We start from the raw sequence: 21,874 nt of genomic DNA on the forward strand, positions 1-21,874 counted from the left end.
AATATTGTGATGGTTGTAGGTTCAGTCATGCCAAATAGTCTGTGATATAAAACGCTGAAGGCTTTCTACGTCCTAAAACCTCATCTTCGAACTCAAACAAGTCAAAGCTATTGGCAGACGGCTCTCACTTGACAAGTAAATCCTTGAAAACGACTCGGAGGCAGTTTCTCCGTCAACCCTCTCCTCATTCCTTACATAGCGTGACTTCACACCAGCACGGCCATAAAAGCAACACTAAAGCAAATAGCATGTTACAATGACAAGCCGCTTCTTTACCATGGATGCCTCAACCTCCCACTGAAATGAGTCGACAACATCAGGAACATCTTTTCAAGGAGCGAACACGGCCGCAAATCTGCTCTGCATCATATCCTTACGGCGTTTTAATTAGAAACAAATGCAGTGGTGCACAAAGGCCAAACTTCTCAGAACACGGGGGCACATGAGCAAAGCGATTTCCATTTCAGTGGAATTGTCTTGTATAACATAATGAAGTGGTTGTGATAAAAATGTGACCTTTCCTTCCTTTCCTTTTAATGTTGTACAATATGAAGCCAAAACTAAATGGTTGAGTAAGATGCATTCCTTCGATTTAGGAAAGTAACTAAATACACTCAAATAAAAAATTAACGGAATACACTCAAAATGTGCATTCTCAATACATACAAACAAGGGCTGAACGATATGGACATAATCTCATATCTTCATATTTATGCCAGATATCTCGACACCGATACGATGTAACTATGGGTGAGGTGAAAACCAAGCATTTTTCCGATAAAAAACCCCATCATAATAAAGAGTGCAGTTTTTATTCATGGAAATCTACATTGTTTATATATTGATTTTGTTTAGTTTTTTTGAATCTTTGGAGATTTTTGCGTGTTGTGCTACATATTGTGATGCTGTGTGGATAGTGTGGAGTTTGTTTTTGCTGCTGAGTTAGCTTTCAGTTTGGCCGCAGCATCTGTTTATATGCTCGTCCAGGAAAGACCACATTTATTGTTTTTTTCTTTTGAACAAAAAAATGGAATCGAAAAGCGAGATCGATCAATATGGGGGAAATAATTGCGATTATTTTTTTTTTCCATAATCGCGCAGCCCTAATACAAACTATAGCCGTCTAGTTGTCATTACAGTGACAGTTAGTTTTGCCTCTTGAAAGCTGAGAGACATTCTTACGAACTCATCCCTGTGATGATTTGAGGTGCTAGAAATATGCTAGGAAAGTTAGGAATGAGTCAGGACAACAACAGTTTACACCTCACTTGTTCTCTCTTTTATTGTACCTGGTTCTTTAAAAACCTCACATGAAACGGTGTAGTCTCTGAATGTCTCTGTATTTCAGTAGCAGTCAACAGTTTTACTCGAGAGTCCAAGTTTTGTTTCCTCAATCTTTGTTTCGGCAAAAGCAAACGAGGCACGCGTGCATTTCCGATCAACTGCATTCGCTCCACGCTGGCCGCACTTGTCAAACAGCCGCACACACGAGAAGCAATAAAGCGCACTCCCAAACACTATTAGCGGCACGTCATCAGAATGTCATGCAGTGGGTGAAACAATGCCAAGCGTTTGTGGAGAGAGAAATGTAGTGGCAGCGGGCCAGTAAACATCGACATCCTGCTCATGTGTCTTCAATGGGAGGAAGGAACCGCAGCCCGTTCCTCGGCCTGTCAATAAGCTTTACTGAGACAAGGCTATATACTATGATTTACTGTATCGCTTTGCATGTGCATAATTTGTAACTTCAAACAGCGCTGATAAGAGGAGGAAAAGAACTGCTCTACATCCACACTTTGACAGCACGCAAATTTACTGTCAAAAACCTTTTCCCCAGATAATCACTACTCACTGACTTTTGACTGTAAAACATATTGTGACTGATGAGCTTACAGCCACACAGACACATCAGGGGCTACAGTCCATCACGATGCAATGACTTCTGTTTACAAATTGTGAGTGGAGATGGAAAAACTTGCTTCCCAAATTCTGGTTGCAGTTATCCATATTTCTGGAATTGCAGCTAATTTGCACAGACCACAAATGATTGCCGGCGCAGCCAAGCCACCGCTGGAGGTTTGTCTAATTTGCAGCACACACATTATTGAGCGCAGATAAGATACTTGTGGAGTGGTGTAATGGGAGAATTCGGGTTGAATCAATCTCGCCACAGGGAAACGGCCTTAAACACCGTCAGACCAGAGACTTTTATTTCTAACAATATGATCTTAAACCAAAATGATTATATACGACTGAAGCCACAACAACTTCTACTAAAATAAGACTATTACAGTTTATATTTCGCTCATCCATTGACCTCAAGTTCTCCTGACGCTGGTCGTATAATGCGAGTTTGAGGATTGGGGTAAGTCAGAGCTGCAGATCGGCTACCACTTCTCTGTTCCTACTACTGTTTTACCGTACTGTCATTTTAATAATGGAATTATCAAGAGCTTTGTGCGTTTAGAAAAGTGACATGCATGAATCAAACCCGTGCTCATGTTTCTTACAATACAAACTCTGCAACGTCATTTAACCTCTTAACCCCCGCCTTAACTGAGCACATTTTCTCCTGTTTGGCGTTACCGAAATATAAAAGCACGGGGAAAAAAGTCAATGCGTTGACAAAGTGACAAAAAAGCAACAAAAAAGTGACAGAAATGTGATTAAAAAAAGGATAAAAAGTGATGAAAAAGTGACGAAAATGTGATAGAAAAGTGACAAAAATGTGATGAAAAAAGTGACAAAAATGTGATGAAAAAAGTGACAAAAATGTGATGAAAAAAGTGACAAAAATGTGATGAAAAAGTGACAAAAATGTGATGGAAAAGTGACAAAAATGTGATTAAAAAAAAGATAAAAAGTGATGAAAAAAGTGACAAAAATGTGATAGAAAAGTGACAAAAATGTGATGAAAAAAGTGACAAAAATGTGACGAAAAAGTGACAAAAATGTGATGGAAAAGTGACAAAAATGTGATGGAAAAGGGACAAAAATGTGATGGAAAAGTTACAAAAATGTGATGGAAAAGGGACAAAAATGTGATGGAAAAGGGACAAAAATGTGATGGAAAAGTGATAAAAATGTGATGGAAAAGGGACAAAAATGTGATGGAAAAGTGACAAAAATGTGATGGAAAAGGGACAAAAATGTGATGGAAAAGGGACAAAAATGTGATGAAAAAGTCACAAAAATGTGATGGAAAAGGGACAAAAATGTGATGGAAAAGTGACAAAAATGTGATGAAAAAGGGACGAAAATGTGATGAAAAAGTCACAAAAATGTGATGGAAAAGGGAAAAAAATGTGATGGAAAAGGGACAAAAATGTGATGGAAAAGTGACAAAAATGTGATGGAAAAGGGACAAAAATGTGATGGAAAAGTGACAAAAATGTGATGAAAAAGGGACGAAAATGTGATGAAAAAGTCACAAAAATGTGATGGAAAAGGGACAAAAATGTGATGAAAAAGTGACGAAAATGTGATGGAAAAGGGACAAAAATGTGATGAAAAAGTGACGAAAATGTGATGAAGTGGAAAAAAAGCATGATAAAAAAAACTCAAAAGTGACAACAACACAAGAAAAACCCGTTTAGATCAGTTTTGTATGTCTTAGCTTTCAAATGAGGCAATGAGGACCAAGTGAACTGCTATACATTGTGCATTACACTTTTTAACAATGTCTGTTTCCACCACTTTGGGTTAGAATTGTTGTCATAACATTAAAACCCCATTAGTGTGGATGTCGCCTAAAATACACAGCGGCTGCATTGGTCAAATAAGACGGTGTTCACTGTAATCATTGTACCATTGGAAAGGCTAATGTTATAGCAGCAGCAGCAGCAGCAGCAGCAGCAGACTCTCCCCTGTGTCCTGAGGCCTCACCACCACGTGCTGGAGATGTTTCTGATTCGAGCTAAACACAGACAGGAAACCATATGTCTGAACACTGCAATAAGGCCTACACACCAGACAGAGAGAGCTTTTTTTTTTTTCCTCTCTCTCTCTTTTACTCTACAGTTATTCAAAACCAGCTGCTTGAACGTGACCCTGCTGAGGATTCCCCGGACTGACGAGCTTTTTAAGTGATGCATGCACTTCCTGTTTTGATGACAGCATTCGGCAAAACCGCTTTGACAGAAACGTGGCCAGACAGAAATCCCCACAACTTTGGAAATGACCCGAAAAGGCGCACAGAGGTGGAAGAAGTCCTAAAGTAAAATTGTGTGAAAAATACTGATTATTACAGTTGCAGCGCTTTCTATCAAGTTAAATGTGCAACTTTTAAAGCATAGAATGGAAGTGGCGTTACTACAATCACTATTACAATAGCTTTTCTCTGTGAAGTGAAAGACTTTGACAGTAAGCACAAAAAGGCGCCCCTCAATGACAATGCAACAGGTTTTCGATCACGTTAATGCACTCACAGCGTTTAGCATTAGATTAAAAAGGAAAACCACTCCACCTCTGACGACCCCAAAAATATGCACACAGTAGTTTTCTATTGCGTGGTTGGAGCAAAAGGGGAAAGTAACACAATGAAGAGTGCAGCGGAAGGATGTGGTTAGAATTTTACAATAAACACGAGCTAAATACTGTCCATACTCGAGAATCCAACCGTCAGCTTTGAGATATGGTAAAATGTTTTCTTCCGTATTGAACCACAGCATGGTTTCTAAATGCTGTGAATGTATTGAAGGGCGGATGAGACGGAACTTATTAGTCTGTCACTGATGGAATTCGATGAAATGTAATTCTTGAATGACATGCGGAAAGCAGGGAATTACAGTTGCACATACAATACCAGTTCATCAACATAGTGTCTCTAACTGATCGGATGTCACACAAAGTTCAGCGGCATTAGCTTCGGAAAACCCGTCTTTATCGCCACGTCTCATTTACAAGAAACACTTTCACTTGCTCTCATTGTCATTTGTTACATATCGGTGCCATTAGACCATTCTATAATATCCGTCCTTATGTCTAGCATCTCAGTTCTTTCCAAACGTGCTCTAAGTGGGTGGATGATTGATAGAGAGCTTGAGTAGGAATAATGGCTTAAAGCTGAGGTACCTGATGAAGTCGGTGTGTATGAACACCAACTTGTTTCTAGCTTTCTTAGTAATAACTTCCTCACAACCCAAATGTTCATGTAAATTAATCAGACAAATCGGCTTCGTCAGAGGATGTGCAGCAGGGCAGACCACTATTGAAATTAGTTGATATACACTCTTATTTCAATGTGAGCATTCAATAAAAATCTGCTATATTTAGATCAGGAATGCACCGATCCGATACTGGTACAGGATATCGCGGCCGATACCAGAAAAAATATGATATCAGGCTAAAAATATCCGATAATGAACCAATAGTTATGGCTCTAACCACTTTAAAACAGTACCAAGTAACTCGTGCCCCTAGAGGCCATAAGCGCCACTGCAGGTGTCGTAGCATGTTGCAATTTTTTATTCATTAATTGTCCGTGAGAGTAAATACTACGCTGACAGAAAAAACAAAGGGAGAGAGGGATATTGTACATCCAATTACACAATGGAGATCATCTTTTTCACTCAAACTTGGCTGTAAATAATGTTTAAGTGGCGCTAGCCCACAGCTACCTCTGCCCGTTTAGCTTCTTCTTTGTGATTCCATTAGTGTGTATTGGTGCCTCCTTCCCGGTGGCAGCGAAGTTGCAATTGTGGTTTTCTGGCCGGGGGAGATGAAAGACCCCCAATCATCCCATTAACACTTGTATTACCCCCAGAGGGACTACGGAAAGGATTTATTAAAGTAAACAAGTTACTTAGTACTGCTTTATAAACATACATGCTGTATATCATTCTGAAGGGCAGGATGTGGAGAATCCAATCACTGTGTTAGCTTTATTCTCCGCAGACGCAATTTCGATTGCTGTGCAAAATGCCATGACTGGCAACAGCATGCTAAAGCTAGCGGCAACATGCTAATGCTAACGTCAACTAATGAAGACTGGGACAGAAACTATGACTTGATCACCTAAAGTAACCTAATAAAATCAAATCAGTGTTTGTATTTTAGTTTCTGAAATGCTCTTAAGGAATAACTGCTCGAACATATTTGTTATGCACAAGTTGTAATGATCAGATCAATTTATGTGAGTTGTTCATATTATGTAATCTATATAGCCACTCATAGCTTTAATGTAGAAAGTCCAGTTATGGTAATTGTTTTTACATTACAGTTAATTAATAGTGGGGTCTATAATTGATAACATCTTGTTTGCAAGAGAAAATGAGACTTTATTGATCTCACAATGGAGAAAAGATGACTTTTTTTTTCATTCAAAGTAACTACTTTTACAAAAGTCTCTTAGTATTGGTTAATATCGGATATCGGCAGATACTCAAACCTCCAGTATCGGCATCGCTATAAGGAAGCAAAAAAGTTGGATCAGTGCATCTCTAATTTAGATGCAGATTGTTATCATTTATTTATTTTGCGTGTACAATACACAGTATGCCTAAAGTGGCCAAATAAATGTACTCTACCTCAAGAAAAGAAATTGGGCAATACTTTAAAACATTGCATATACGTTCATCTTTGGACCCAGAGTCAAATACAAATAATCAAAGCACAATTTCTCTTGTGGATCAACAGTATTTGTAACTTGTTGTGCCTGGAGTGTCTAAGTGAGCTGGTCGGCGCCATAACCATTGCCCCCTCTGTATTTGTCATAACTCTAAACTCATCCAGTTCTCATTTCTGTCAAATTGAACGGATCAGTCAAACCAGCTGAACAGTAAAGAAAATCTGACAATTGAAATGGATTCTGTCCTTACCAGGCGGGAACTGGAGCTCGTCGTTGCACTCCTCATCCTCAGAGCAGGAGCAGAAATACGCCAGTCCGCTGGTGCTGTTTTTCTCCTTCATCACACACGTGGAGCTGTTGTAGTCGTCCAGCATCACGCCATAGAGAGGCCTGGCCGGGTCATGGCACAAGGTCTCGATGGAGTAACCCGTCTCATTCTTCCTCCTGCCAAATGATTGTGACAACATGTAAGATAACAATAGAAGCCCCTCCATCCAGTTCTCAATTCTGCTCCAACAGTTTTCTTGAAGGAATTGTCCCATTCACTTTAATGCGACTTTATAGGTCTCTCTGCAATTTCAGATTCTGCCTTCTTGAATTGAGATAAATTAATTATATCTTTTATACCCCAAAATATATCAAATAAATCAAAGTCATATCATTTATACACGTACCATATAGAGACGCAGACCTCCGAGTTGAGCGAACAGATGGAGGTGATGGAGCAGTTGGTCATGCATGTGCCAGTCCCACTGCACGATGACAGCTCGGTGTCGCAGAACTTACACAGGGCATTGAGGGGGTACAGCTGTGGGATCCCTACGAGAAAAGGAAAAAAAAGATTTTTAGAAATGCTTCGCCTTCCTACCTACATTTGGGGCCCAAAATACAAATATGTTAATAGATGCTAACTTGAAAATAGCGAGGTAAATCTATGTCTTAATACAGTATATTCCCTGAATGTTCTTTAGGATTTAACTTGAATTTCTTAAGAGTATAGACCAACGAAAAGTGCTACAAGTGGTTGGCACGGTGTAGAAAGGAAAATTTAAGAGAAGACACGAAAACAATTGCAGAAAATGAATGAAATTAGATGAGCAATAACCCTTTGTTGCAAAAACATAGCAAAGAAACCATCTCAATTCATTACTATGTTATTGTGAAGCTGTTGACAAAAGCAAAGAGTAGAGAACTATGTTGGGAATCTGAGAAAACGTTAGCTATCTCTCGACAGTAAACAGCTGTCAGCACTACCACCACACTTTTTCAAGCTCGGGCGTATGACGAACCACCTCATATGGGCTTTAGAGGAGCCTTAAGGCAATTCGAGGGCTGCACAAAAATAGGCCGCAAACCACAGCGGATCCAGACAACCACAGCTAAATCAATACGGAGAGAGTGCCAGCGTGCGGCAAAATTGTACTTCAAAACACTTTGAAACACTTTGAAACCCACTCAAGCTAAGTGCTCCCAAGGAAATTCCTGAAATATTCTTTTTAAAAATGGACCATGCATCACAGAGAGAAAGAGAAAAAAAAAGGGATTTCTTATTTGGGATTTTATGGCAAGCAAAATTATAAACTGAAAAACGAAAAGCATTTGAGAGTGAGTCAACATCTACAGATTGGCGAGTAGCTAGTGACATATTTTAAGCAGGCACAGACTTCTATTTTTTTGTAATAATGCATCTTTTTGGTAGTTTTCATAAATATGTACAAAAAGCATCTTGTGTTTATTGCCATCAATTAGTGTTTCAAGATTTGTATTTAAAAAATATGCTCACAAATACTGCCATCGCTGGTTCAGATCTGGATACCAATGGTGCAAACCTAAAAAGGAGGATTGCAATTTCACAAAGCAACGATGTATGAAATAGATTTGCACTTTATGTTTGAAAATCAGTATTCAGTTCATTTGGATTTTTGCTGCATTTCTAATAAACAGTAACAGTTTGATAAGAAAATCAATAAAATCAACAACAATCCAGTTTGGAGTGCATGTTATTGAATGAAATGTCGCCAGTGTCATACTATCTGGTTACACTAATGGCTTGCAGCTATTGCATGTGTTTGAATGTGTCGCGTGCAGCCACACTTAATCTGCAAAATCTCCTCCTGGAGTCGTACTCAGATCTGTGTCCTCAGATCTGCGCTGTCCGACCAGTCCAGACACGTCCCTCTGAACCCAGTCCCCTTCAAACACTTCGGTGGATACTGCACCGGCCTACAGGGTTATGCGTCTAATCGGCACTATGAAAATTGACACAAAAAATTAAAATTAAAAGTAATGATTTACAGTGGTGTGTAATCATTTCAAACACATATTGATCACTAAATGTGTTGGTAAAAATACTATTAATCTAATAACTCATGCCCCTAGAGGCCATAAGCGGCACAGCAGTTGTCGTAGCATGTTGCGTTTTTTTTCTTCTCATTAATTGTCCATGAGAGTAAATACTACGCTGACAGAAAAGACAAAGGGAGAGAGGGATATTGTACATTTTGCCACAACTCTGACACAATGGAGATGATTTTTTTCACTCAAACTTGGCTGTAAATACAGCTAAAGTAGCGCTAGCCCGCAGCTAGCTTTGCCCGTTAGCTTGTTAGCTTCTTCTTTATGATTCCATTAGTGTGTATTGCACCTCCAACCCGGCAGGGAAGTTGCAAGGGTAGTTTTCTGGCCAGAGACCCTGTTTTAGCATGACATACCACAATATCGGTATTTCTTTGCAGAGAACTGTTGATGTATTGATCCTAAGGCTAAATCTAAACAATAATTCATTTTTGCAAAGGCCTGCAACTCTGCAAGTTTTTTCACCAGTTTAGAACCACTGTTTTCTATTCAAAAGCCACACCATACCCATTTTCAATCAGACAAATCCTAGAGACAAGGTTAGTTCTTAAAATATTGTAGGATATTTGTATGAAATGTGTTATGTGTTATAACGCTGACTCATGTTAACCAGAACGTGCTCAGTCTTTCTCAAACAAAACCACTTCCTTTTCTTCTGCCTGACTAAAACTGCTAACTTCACCATGTAAACTATGTGCTGTATGCAAACACTGCCTCCCACATCAAAATCATGTTTACCAATGAACCACCACTACCCAGCTCAGATATCATAATAAGCATGTGGAAGAATAGTGTGATGTTAAATCATCCCCAAAAGTACATGCATTTGCCCTAAAATAGAATGTACAAAGCAAAATGGGCCTATTTGAACCCACAATAAGTCGAGGGACTCATGAAAATTATGCTCCTCGTCAACTGGGCTTGTGAAATCAACTCAATGTGGGTTCAAGCCGACAGTGGGAGGTCTTCATGTCATGTAGCTGCTGCCCTGGTTCAGCCTGAATGACTGAGCTGAACTGCGTCCTGTTTCAATGCTCCTACACACTTCAATACGAATGACTGGGGAGGCCATATCACAACCATCTTACCGTCTATAGATTTCTTCTGTTCAGAGCGTTTTTTTGCGCTCGTGTTTTGGTTGGCGATGTCAAATGAAATGTCTTTTGCTTGCAGTCAGATCCCTGTGTGTGGGCCCCCCTTGTGCTGCGCAACACAGACAAACATGGGCCCACTCACCAAAACATCTGACGAGAAAACACACCAAAAAAAATCACACAATTACCATGAACGCTGTGATCTTTCGAAGAAGTCTTACAAAAAGCAACATTTGTAAAAGTCTTGAGATATATGTACAAGCCATGGAGTAACACCAGGGCAGAGCATAATATAAGCTAACTAGGATAACAATTTAAGGCGCATAATGACCGACTCCATCTTCCAGAAAACATGGGGCTCGTTGCATTGGGAGTCCAAGAACAACAATTAGAGACTTTATAAGAAATTGAATCTTTTAACCACTGACTTCCCAGGAGGACAGGCATACAGTAGTAGGTTATGCTGTGGGTTCTCACTGACCACCCAAGGATGTAGAAAAGGTACATTTGGGGGTTCTTTGGCCCTATCTCTTCCACGATACAAACACACTATAGGAGAATCAATGAAAGAGTGATTTTTAATAATGTAGTCTTGTTTGGAAACTGCATCAGAGTGTTAATAATAAACATCATCCTTCTTGAGGCTGTTTCAACGGTCCAAACCAAACTGTACCGTACCTGTTAATTCCATAAGCCTGCACTATCATCAGCGCCCCACTTTCAGATAAAATCACAGACTGAAGGTTAAGTATGTCTCTCTGACGACTGAGAGACTCCTTTCGCAGGACTTTAAGATGCTCTGATACAACGATTTGCAGTGATAAAGAAAGCAGCCCTCTAACTTTGAAAACACTCCGAAAAAGTCTCCAATCCAACAGCATAGACAAAACAACAGACGTCTGAGCTTGTAAAAAGCCAATGGGCACCGCTTCATGTCTGCAAAACTTTGCTAAGGAGATTAGTTTTCACGACCAGCCATTTCTGTTTTGAGAAACTAGAGCTTAACAGTGTGCTAATGTGAAACCCTATCATAGTCTGGTAAAGTCAGTTGGACATTTAATGGGCCAGAGGTGGGAGATTGAAATATGAGGTAAAATTATTAACAGAAGTAAGGTTGTTTTTTCTATTCCTGCTCTGACCAGTGACTCTCTTTCGGTTCTTGCAAGACACTTCTCCCGCCTTGAGCTGCTTAAATGAGTGAGTGATTGGTGGTGCTGGGACAGGCAGTTGGCACAGATTAGTAGCATGTTTTTCATCATCCAGCCCCTTGGGCAGCTGTGGCCACAGGTGTAGGTCGGTGACAGTTATAACCATTAGTATTTTCAATGAAGGCTCTTGAATCGTCTTCTGTACTCTGTGGTTGAAGTGTGTCGCCTCATCCAAAAGGCTTCATCAGTGGCACTAAAGTTAGATATAGACCACTGGGAGGAGTTGGTAATTCTAAGTCCTAACGACCTAACTCACACCTGAGTTTCAGTCTGAATGGCCCTACTCTCAGCTGATCACTGCTAATTAAAGACTGAGAACTGCAAAGTTGTTTACCCACAAGTGAGAGTAGCCGTTAATAGAGAGGAGGTACTTAGCAAAGCTAAACTCCTCCCAGTGGTCTATATCTGGTCTGCGGGCTGAGCTTAACGTTAGTGCCGCTGACGAAGCCGTCTGGATGAGAGGCGAAACGTTCTACACTTCAACTAGAGTACAGAAGATGACTCAAGAACCTTCATTGAAGATGGACAACTCCTGTACAACCGAGAGCCTACATAGACAACCATTAGCATTGTTAACTACTACCTCCTACCTGTATTACTAGAACTATTACTGTGTTTATGTATTGTGCTGCTGCTACATGTACCGATGCCCATTTAGCTGCAAAGTTCACAAACAATAGTTCTTCATCCAACACATTAAGAAAGAAATCATTATCAAAATGCACTTGAGCAAAAGTTCCCATTACGTTCCATCTCAGAAGCAGGAAATACGGTCCATAGACATGTTCTATACCGTCAGAGTCTAGTTGAGTTTAGCATGAACTAGCTCGAGCGTTTACACCCACACGGCCTCGTAAACCGTGCTGTTTTAGGGCAGCAGAGCCACAAACGGGATAAATCTACGAGACTAACAGGGCTATAAGGTTACCCAGGCTAAGAAGCCCAATTCATCTTTATTGCGCTAATAGTGCGACGCTGATAAGTCTTTAAAAGAAGTGATTCATCAGTAATGGAGCACAACACAACCTTTTGACCTGGGTCTGAGCCAGTGTGTTTAAATTAAGACCAGGTTAGGTAATTTGTAAGCTTTGACCTTACTACACAGGAAAAGAATGTGCACATGGCGCTGTAAATTATCAGCCTAGTAGTAACAAAATGTTAGTCACTCTTCCGTTTTGAGGGTTGTCGTTGTCTTGGTTTTTGAATAACCAAATGTGGCGACATGTTTTGCTTAAGCTCTCAGTCGTACTGGAGTTTTCATTGTAGGGAAAAAAAGGTTATCCGTAATCTGTACTGGTTTGTTTTGGCATTAAGGATGGGGATTATTTTTTTAGAAGCTGAATATGCCAATCAATGATGGGCTAAGACAACTCCGTACAAATGACAGAATGAACCCTTCAAATCCTTAATGTTGAGTGGCGACTGTGGTATACAGAAAGATGCATCCTTCACAAACAGCATTCATTCTGATGCGTGTCCAATCATGGCTATTGAGCATTTAGGTTCTTCACAGAAAGACTGTAGTTCTCTGGCCAAAACCACAATCTATTTGCTGAAGGTACTACCCTGTGGCAGCTTTATCTTGTTTTTTAACTGGCCCTACATGTTCTCATTAACTAACAAAGATTGTATTGACAGCAGACTGAGGCTAGAGCATCCATAAAATCAATCCTGTTGCAGATAAAAACGCAACGGTCTTCCTAGATAAGAAGAGAGGGCACTCGTCAATTTTCTGAAGCCTTTTGATTGAATGAAAAGAGCCGTTTTAAACATTAACTTTCTCGGTTCGCTGTTAAGGGCAAAATGTGCTGAGTTAAAAGCTGACTACTGTATGTTTGAAGGTTATTCGGAGTAGTAATGAGCTAAAGTGGACTTCTATATTTTTTGCAGCAACTTTTGCACTTACTTGAGTCAAAAGGTTGTGTGCTGAAATTAATATTATTATTATTTTTTTTATCTTTAAGCTCTTTTTACCCATTATCACAAATACTTCATGCCTCGCTGTTTAGGAACACCTTATTTACATCCACACTAAAACAAACTAAATGTTAAAAGTGTTTTTCTACATCTGGAACAGCTGCTAAAATGTTTCATTTGGGCCATTTTGTAATGTTATTTCATGTGTAGGAGCCACAGACAAACCAAAACACGAGAGGTCCAAGTACGTCACAGAAAGCGCGGAGGAGGGAAGTGTCATTAACCAGGCTTGGGATGATTCCTGAAGGGGCCATAACGTAAGCTGAGAGCTGTGTGCTGCTCTTGTTGAGGAAAACGTGCTGCTACCGTGACTGGCCATCTCCCATCTGGTGCGGCGGCTCATAAAGACGCTTGATAAATATCTGAGTTTTAACCTTTTAGCTCCACGGCAAGTGTTGAGTGTCTGGACAGAGTCAGAAATTCTACCACAATCGTGCATGTGTGAGTGGGGCAGCAGGAGGCAGAGGGTTTCCTATACATTCAGGTCTGGAGGAAAAAAAAAAAAATCAAAGACATAAACTGTAACTGTAACCAGGGTGACAGTGGTTTGCACAGTGGCCTCACAAGAAGAAGGTGTGTGGATTTTGCAAGTTCTACTTCAGTCTTTTTTCCAGGTTTCTCTCCAGATTTCTCTAGTCAACTTTTAAACATGTGCAATAAGCTAATCCTCCAGGTAGGTACTATGCTCCTCAGATTAATATTAGTAATCTAGCTAAATAAAGAATTAACTAAGACAATAAAACTGAACAAGATATGGCATGATAAAACTCTAAGTTTACAAAGCGTTTGCTCCAATGCAAAACAAGCATGGAAGTCAGAAGCAGACTCGTTTAGGCATTTTTTTCCCCCCACACAGCATTCTCTCATTGATCTATCAGTTTGGGGGCCCTAACACTGTAGTACATGCAATTTCAAAAAGGTAAATCCGATGCGTCATTCCTACAAAAAGCTCATTTTCCAACTATTTACAAATGCAAATGGTAAAGACGGCAGGTTCAAGATTGGATGAACACCATAGTGCAAGTACAACAGAACAGGCTGCTCCCACTGACGGGACACATTTTCCTTACGATGAAGAGAAAATGCAGTATTCCCCCTTAGACTAGCTTCAGATTCAGGTCCATCTGTTTCAAGAAAGAGCCCGAATCATCCAAACTCTTTTCCTTTACTGACCCCATGATTGATTTTGGCAAACCCAACCAACCTCACATAAAAAAACAAAACCTGTTTATTGTTCCTCAGCCTTGTGTTACCAATAATTCCCCCTTTTTGGACAAACGGAAACAAATTTACATACAACATGCTGAAGAAACATTTTGAATTGATGATAGATGTTGCTTATTATTTCGAATACTCTGCACAGTCTACCCAAAAAAAAAACTTTCATTTTCTTCAATATCAAAATCACTAATGATCAACATAAAAGTACAAACCTATGCGTTCGATGATGCTTAGGTGATCATTAGCAGAGACAGAAATCTAAAGCGCACTCTGCCTGTTTATTTAGCTCCAATGCAAATACATCGTGGGGCTCTTGTCAAGAAGACTGATGCATACCGTCTTGAAAGCTGCTGACAACCCATCTTCTGAAATACCTTCTCACCACTTTTTCTCATCTATGAAAAACTCACACAGGAACTTCGAGACCATTTATCACGGCTACACTGGAAAGACAGCTCTGAGGTGTTCAAATGTCTCAAAAAAGAACTGCAAATATGTGCGCCACGCAGAGTGAGGCTGGGGTCAGGGTCAGCGAAACAGTAGCTAGGGTTTCATGGTGTAGTTTCAGGTGTGCCGAGCATCATGGGAAAATGAGTTTCAACACAAGTTTCGCTGAGAACCGCTGCTACATTTCGACATTTCCTGTGCCTCCCAGGGGGTACAGAGGTTTTACGTTTCCAGGCCATAACACCGTGCATGCGATGTGTGACTTTGAAAACATGACACACCTCATTCTTTCAATATTTTGTCAAACTTGGTTCATGAGGCTTTTGACAGGATCGTGGATGGGTTTTCAAAGTACTTTTACTTTTGCTAACACAACAAAGAAATTTCTACATTGTTTTTTCTAATTGTCAAATATGGGCAGAGAATAAGACTCACTCAAGCTATTATTGCTATTAGTAATAGAGGTAAAGTGGGTGGAAATAGTATCCGTACCCTTTTAACTTTGACATTTTGGTCCACACATAAATATTTTTAGTGGAAATTTTACGTGAAAGGGAGTGAAAGTGAAAATGATTTTGAACTTTTTTTATGAGTAAAATCTGAAGAGAAGACGAAGCCTATGATGACCCTGGATGAACTGCAGAGAGCTACAGCTCAGGCGGGGGAAACTGTACACAGGACAACTATTAGCCATTTTTAAAAGTAAACCATAAGAAGTCCTGTTTGCACATGTTTGCTGAATCCCCCATGTGGCTTCTGGCAAACAGCAAACTGGACTTGTTATGATTCTTTTCTAGCCACACATGTCGAAAAATTTAAAGGCGTATAGATCATGTTGCTCTGATGCCATGATGCTGACATACTCTACTCTGACCATTTGAAGCTTTTCATCCTCTTTCTCAGTGCACCATCGCAGTTTTCTCTTCAGGTAGGCTATACAGTTAGAATAATGAAAGTTCTTATGTTTTTTTTAACTCGCCCACCTACCCCACCATACCCATAGCACAAACACATCACCCTAATGAGGGAAGACAACTGGCAAAAGACAGTTCAGCAGCACATAACTGGCCCAGCAGGACACTGGCCTCTCCCCTCTGCTCCTGAAAGTTATCCTGCACCTCCAGTCTCTTCCCAAACTCCGTCCTAATTCGACTTGGACATAATCCCTTCATTCCTCTGTGTTTATCTGCGTCTCTTGCTACATTCCCACTAGCTTTCTCAAGTTCCCTCCGGCACCTCCGCCTTCATCCCGCCTCCTGAACGCTTCAAGTGAGCAATTCAAAGCAAACGAGAGGAGATGGAGTCAGGCCAAGAGAAAAGGACTAATATGGTCAAGAATCCAGTCATGGTAATATAGGCACTTAGAGAAGTACTAAGTGGTTCGCTTTAGAGAACTGCGATTCTGAAAACTAAACAGTCGACTATCAAGGACAATTTCAAAATACAGGCTTGCATTCGTCATTGAAATCGATGTATCCAATTTATTTACTCCACAACATAAGCTACAGAACCGCTAGAAGGCCAAATCGTTGCAAATGAACAACCGCCAAGAACCCTGAAGCGCGGCATTTTTGTGCTGAAACATTTAAGGGAGTTTTGCCAGGGAGGGTCTTCAACGTAAAAGGTTTGGTGTCACACAAAAAATGATCAGTGATCGAACAGTGTAAATGTACGCACGTTCTGTAAACCACTTCCTGTTCATTTACCCACATGATGACAGTATTTAGATCAGAACCAGTGTTTGGAAAAAGATTCCAAAAATACATAATGAACATTGGGAGTTGCACTGTGGAAAGAAAACCAACAGTGGCAATAGTGTTCTACAAGTTTACCATAAATGTCATTGTACCAGTGAATCTGCTAAATTTAGTAAACACATTTCAAGCTCACTTTCATCAACATTGCAAATAAGTTATTGATGTAAAATTTTTATATAATAATCTAAAATGTGGGGAAAGTTATGAGATCACTCTGGAGGAAGCTGAAGATGTTATTGATGAGTAAGGAATTTTGTTACAGATTTAGAGAGATGAAGATCATTTTTAGAGAAGATAGGAGAATAATTGTAGAAGTTATGCTTAAAGGAAATCAAGGATAGGAGGACAGGAGATTTATGGATGCATTGTAAGAGAAGTAAAAGAACCGTTCAAAATGCAGAGCAATATTGTGTGGATTTTAACTTTCGAGCAGTCATCAAACCCCCCCCGACACACACGGTCCACCCGACTTGAGATACGCTCAGTCACTTCAGCACCCCTCTCCACAACGAGATTCCCTAGAAGAGGAAGGAAGAGGGAGCCTTCCTGGGACGTCCCACCGAGCGGATGGTTATCGACTTCAATTCAAAGCAAACAAAGAGAGAAAAGACGTGCTGTTTGGATAAGCCTGATGTCAAGCTGCTCCGGGGGCTGCATGTGAGAAGCAAGCGAGCCAGTGCTATCATAACAGTCGGAATAAAAAACAGCGCGCTTAAGTAGAAGTACTGAAACCAAAAAGTCAGCACTTGTTTACTATCAGCACTTTTGAAACAAGTGTGAGGAGAGAGTGGAGAGCTTGGGTTTTTGAGGGCGGCGGCAGGGGGGGCATGTGGGCCAGTGGGTGGAGGTTCGTATGTGAAGTCAAGAGCATGTCCGTGCATGTGCTGTCCGATGTCTATTTGTGATTGGTACAATGTAGTGGGACCACACAGTCCTGCTGGTATGTGGGGTTTCCAGGTTGAAAATAGCTTTTGCCGAGTAGTGGGAGCTGGCAGGGCAGGAACAGGCCGCCGGCACAGGGGCAAGAGGGCAAGAGGAGGGGGGGGGGGGGGGAGGCTGGGTATCGGCATGAGCTAAAACAAGGGAGGTGTAAAGTTACGCCTAAAGAGTGCAGTGTGCGGAGGATTAGCCAATAAAGCTAATGAAGTAATTAGATGTTCATAATAGTTTGTTATACATATACGATCATTTTTAAGAGGAGGGGATGGATGGATTATTACTATTCAATATTGAAAATGTGCAACACCATGAAACATCCAAGTGCTTCACGATGGAATGTCAATTAGATCCGTGATAAATGGGTTGAAAGCATTAGAGCTGTGATTTGAACATAAATAAATTCTTAATATTATCATCCCTCAGTATCATTGTGTATCTCAGTATCATTATAGTGGTGCAGTACAGCCTAATAAAGCTCTTGAAGTAATCGAGGCAACATAAACTATTTATGCTTGTGCAAAATCCAAACAGTTAGCCTATTGGACAGACCATCACTCAGAAAGAAGACCATACAACAAATGACCATACGGTACAGCCACTAAAGAAGGACTCCAAAGGCTGACACTTTTGGTCTGGAGCACGTTTCCAGGTGTTGTTGTGACACGCAGTAAGACCTAGAAAACCCTCTGCTATCCCCTGGCCATTCACCTGTGCTGCACAGACTTCCGACAGACCACTACAGTGTGTGTACTCTCGGAGGCGCGCACATACTTGAACTCTGCATCAGCGCCTGAGTGAGTCACCTGTTGCGCCTTGCTGCTCCACAGATCCGTGCGTAACGCTGCGAGGGCAAAGTTTCCAACGCATTTTTTACGCACGGCGGACGTCGCCTTTGATTCTCAATCAAGCTAGCGCCGCGCGAAGGTAGCAAGAAGTGTGACTCGGCGAAGATGAAGGTCTGCTAAAGTTTCGGAGGTCTTACCGGCGCTCCCATGCTCCAGCAGCGAGGTCAGCAAGAGGAAAGACATAGCTCCTCGCACGGAGAGCGAACAGCGCTGTGGCTCCATATTTCTCAATCCTTCGCACAAATCTTCGCATTCAGCTGCTGTGTTGGTGAAGTTTTCTCAGCTCGTAAAGTCCAAAGGGAAGATGTGTTGTTGTTGTTGTTGTTGTTGTTGTTGTTGTTGTCCCCTGGCGTGCGCTCCGGTCTCCGCTCCACACCGCTCAGCAGCTGGACAGGCACTGCGGAGACATCCATAGACACAGACCGTTGTATATACAGTGACAGGAAACCGGAGGAGGGAGGAGGACCCGGGAGCTCGCGCGCTCTCAGTGGGCTGGTTTGGTGTGTGTGTGTCTTCGTGACGCTGTGGGGGCGTGTGTTTTTACGCACCAACTTCAAGAGACTTGGCAGCTCTCGTGTGGGAGAAGGACAGAGTCTGAAAGTTAATATTTAAGATGTCAAATGCGGTAAAGTTCTATCACTTTGTTGTGGTGGAATTGTACAAGAAAAAGTAAAATCTAATACAAAATAGGCCTAGTGGCAGGCTATTAGGGTATTGTTCAAATATCCATTAAGTGGAATATGATATTGTCATTAATGTCATTTGTCAGAAAAATAAAACTAATAACATGGCACCAGCTGGCAGAATCCTTATGGCATGTGCTGGTGTAACGTAAAGCCTAGATAAGTTTTTTGTTTTTGTTTGTTTGTATGCACCACAACATTGGAAAACATTGATTAAGGACTATGGTTTGGGCCTTTTTTATCCAGCACATTAAGTGGTATGCAGCTCACAACACTATCAGGCAAAACAGGGCAGTATCATGTTATTAAAGGGGCTAGATGCAAGTTGTGGTGAACAGGTCTGGGCTCATTCTACACCTTAGGACATTGTTGGAACATTTTGGGGGAGGAAATGAGATAATTTTACCATTTTTTTAAAACTCTGTATAGTCCCTTTAATACTTACTACATTCAGTACATGACATAATAGCCAATCACAGCTCAACACTGGTGAAATTCTATTTAATAATAATAATAATCATAATGCATTGGTTTTATCTTTTCTCTTTTCTGGACGCTCAAAGACGCTTTACATTGCACTGTTCGTACACTCCATACTCGGTGGTGGTAAGCTACTACTGTAGCCACAGCTGTCCTGGGGTAGACTGACGAAAGCGAGGCAACCAGTCTGCGCCATCGGCCCCTCCGACCACCACCAACCACTCACTCATTCACTACATTCGCTAGGCTTCCTGGTGTTACCAAACGGTCTCCCATCCAGGCCCTTCCTGCTTAACTTCCCAGGTCTAACGGGATTGGGCAAAGCAAAGGCGGTGTGGCCACGATGTTTGGCTTGTAAGTCTTTTATTCTCTCTAACTTTGACCAGTTGAGTTTGTACTTGATTGAAAGAAATTGACATGCTCCACCTTTACACCTTTAACAGGTCTACATATGCTGCGTTTATATAACCTATGTTGTGTGATATAATCTACTTTTAGCCATCGAAAAGATTTGATTGTATTAAAATTAGCAAAAAGGTCACAAATGCATTGTAAATGGTAAAATGTTCTCAACTTATTTGCGTTTTTCCACCTACATTAGGCACTCAAAGCGCTTCACAGCAAGGATCCACATTCACACTCTCATCCACACATCAATGTACCTTGTAGGCAAGGCGGGTGAAGCGTCCTGCCCAAGGACACAACGACAGCGTGCATCTTCAGGAGGCGGGATTCAACCCCTGACATTCTGATCATGAGACGACCCGCTCTACCAACGGCGCCACTGTCACCCCATTGTGTCCCATTGCAAAAACACTTAATGCATTTCATAATCCCTGCTTGTGATAAGTGGTAAAACACACAACCAAAAAAGATTAGGATAAATGGACATCTCTACAAGAAAACAAACGGTAATGCAATGGCACAAAGTGTAATGCGCTTGAATAACTGGAGCTACAACCGCCTCTCTGTGTCTTAAGTGGAGTCAGAGTCCTGAGTGGAGTTGGTCTGCAGCATTATGTTGTGGTTTTGGGTTAGCCTCCAGGAAATTTGTGTTAGTCAATGAGAGGTTCCCTTAAAGCATGGAAACACCACCAGCTTGTAGGTTCTTTGAAAAGCTGTAAGAACAAAATAGTATTTCACCACAGAAATAAGGTCATTTCGAAAGTAGATTTTTTTCAGGAATTGCCTTAAAACCTTTTATTTTGACAGACAGGAGACACATGCTTAAAGATGTAATAGAAAAAGAAATGCTGGATCATCTCTGCTCTACCATCTCTGCTAGCCTATACAACTCTGTCTAACACCATTACTATTCTTTTATTATGGACATTGCAGTGTGAAAGGAGGTGAGAGCCAGAAGAGATTCGAGTTGGGAATCTATTGCCCAAAGGTCTGGGAAAAACGTGCTACAGCCTTCATGCCATATAAACTAATCACTGCCAGATAACAGGGACTAGCACCCTTACTCCTATTATTGCCACCCCCAAATGCAAATCCGAAATATGCAGAGACATGGCCGTGTGTGAGCAATTACTTCTCCAAATACAGTAATTCTCCACAGTAAACAGCTCAGTGCTTGCGCAAACATCAAGGCTGCTGCCGCTGCCAGATCTGGGCTGCAGCGATGCTTTTACACTTTCATAAAGAGGAGACTTGGATAAACGGACAAACAGCCAGTGTGATGGAGCCGGCCAACATGCCTCCTTTCACAGTCATGTGGTGTAATGACCCACAGGATCAGCGCAAAGGTTGATTTGAAGGTTTGTGCAACAACACCGGTGCAGAGGTAGTAGATTAAGGGGAGACCCTGCAGACGAAACTCAGATCCGGGGCTCCCTTAAAGACACACCGTGTAGAATTTTACCCAAAAAATAAAATTGAAATACAAGCATTTGTTTTATGACAGATATTTTCATCAATGAAAAAAGGCCTCACAAATGTACAAACAAACATGTGCTTTTGCTGTAAGCAGCTCAGCAGTCCTACGACGTGACTATAACTTTACCGGGAGTGGGTACGTCTCCAGCTCGTTGCTATGGAGATGTCGAGTAAAGTCAGCAGAACAAGTTGAGTTCTTATCCAAAATCCATTCTTTGATTACCCACTGCAGTAATAGCATTTTCTGTGTGGAGCTGGTCATTGGGAGAAGGTTTTGCACTGATAGCAACAGCATTGTCCAAAATACTACGCGGTGTACCTTTAACATCCTTTCACTCAGAAATAAATAATTGCCTAAAGTTCACAATAATGCGTGTAATTATTGCTCCGTGATACAGTTTCCTCAAAATGCATTTTTC

General features: G+C 41.1%; 1 protein-coding gene across 1 annotated transcript in view; it reads right to left on the bottom strand.

The window, feature by feature from the left end:
* Window positions 1–18,876, bottom strand: part of LOC306966605 (TGF-beta receptor type-2-like) — a 39,419-nt gene extending 20,543 nt beyond the window's left edge. The window contains exons 1-3 of the mRNA XM_079561404.1: window positions 18,549–18,876; window positions 7,243–7,387; window positions 6,819–7,012 (exon numbers count right to left, since the gene is read on the bottom strand). Coding sequence (XP_079417530.1) covers window positions 6,819–7,012; window positions 7,243–7,387; window positions 18,549–18,633 — 424 coding nt within the window. The 5' untranslated portion in view covers window positions 18,634–18,876. The remainder of the gene's footprint in view (window positions 1–6,818; window positions 7,013–7,242; window positions 7,388–18,548) is intronic.
* Window positions 18,877–21,874: the final 2,998 nt, after the last annotated feature.

This window comes from Gobius niger (genome assembly GCF_951799975.1).
Source record: "Gobius niger genome assembly, chromosome: 8".
NCBI classification, from domain to species: Eukaryota; Metazoa; Chordata; class Actinopteri; order Gobiiformes; family Gobiidae; genus Gobius; species Gobius niger.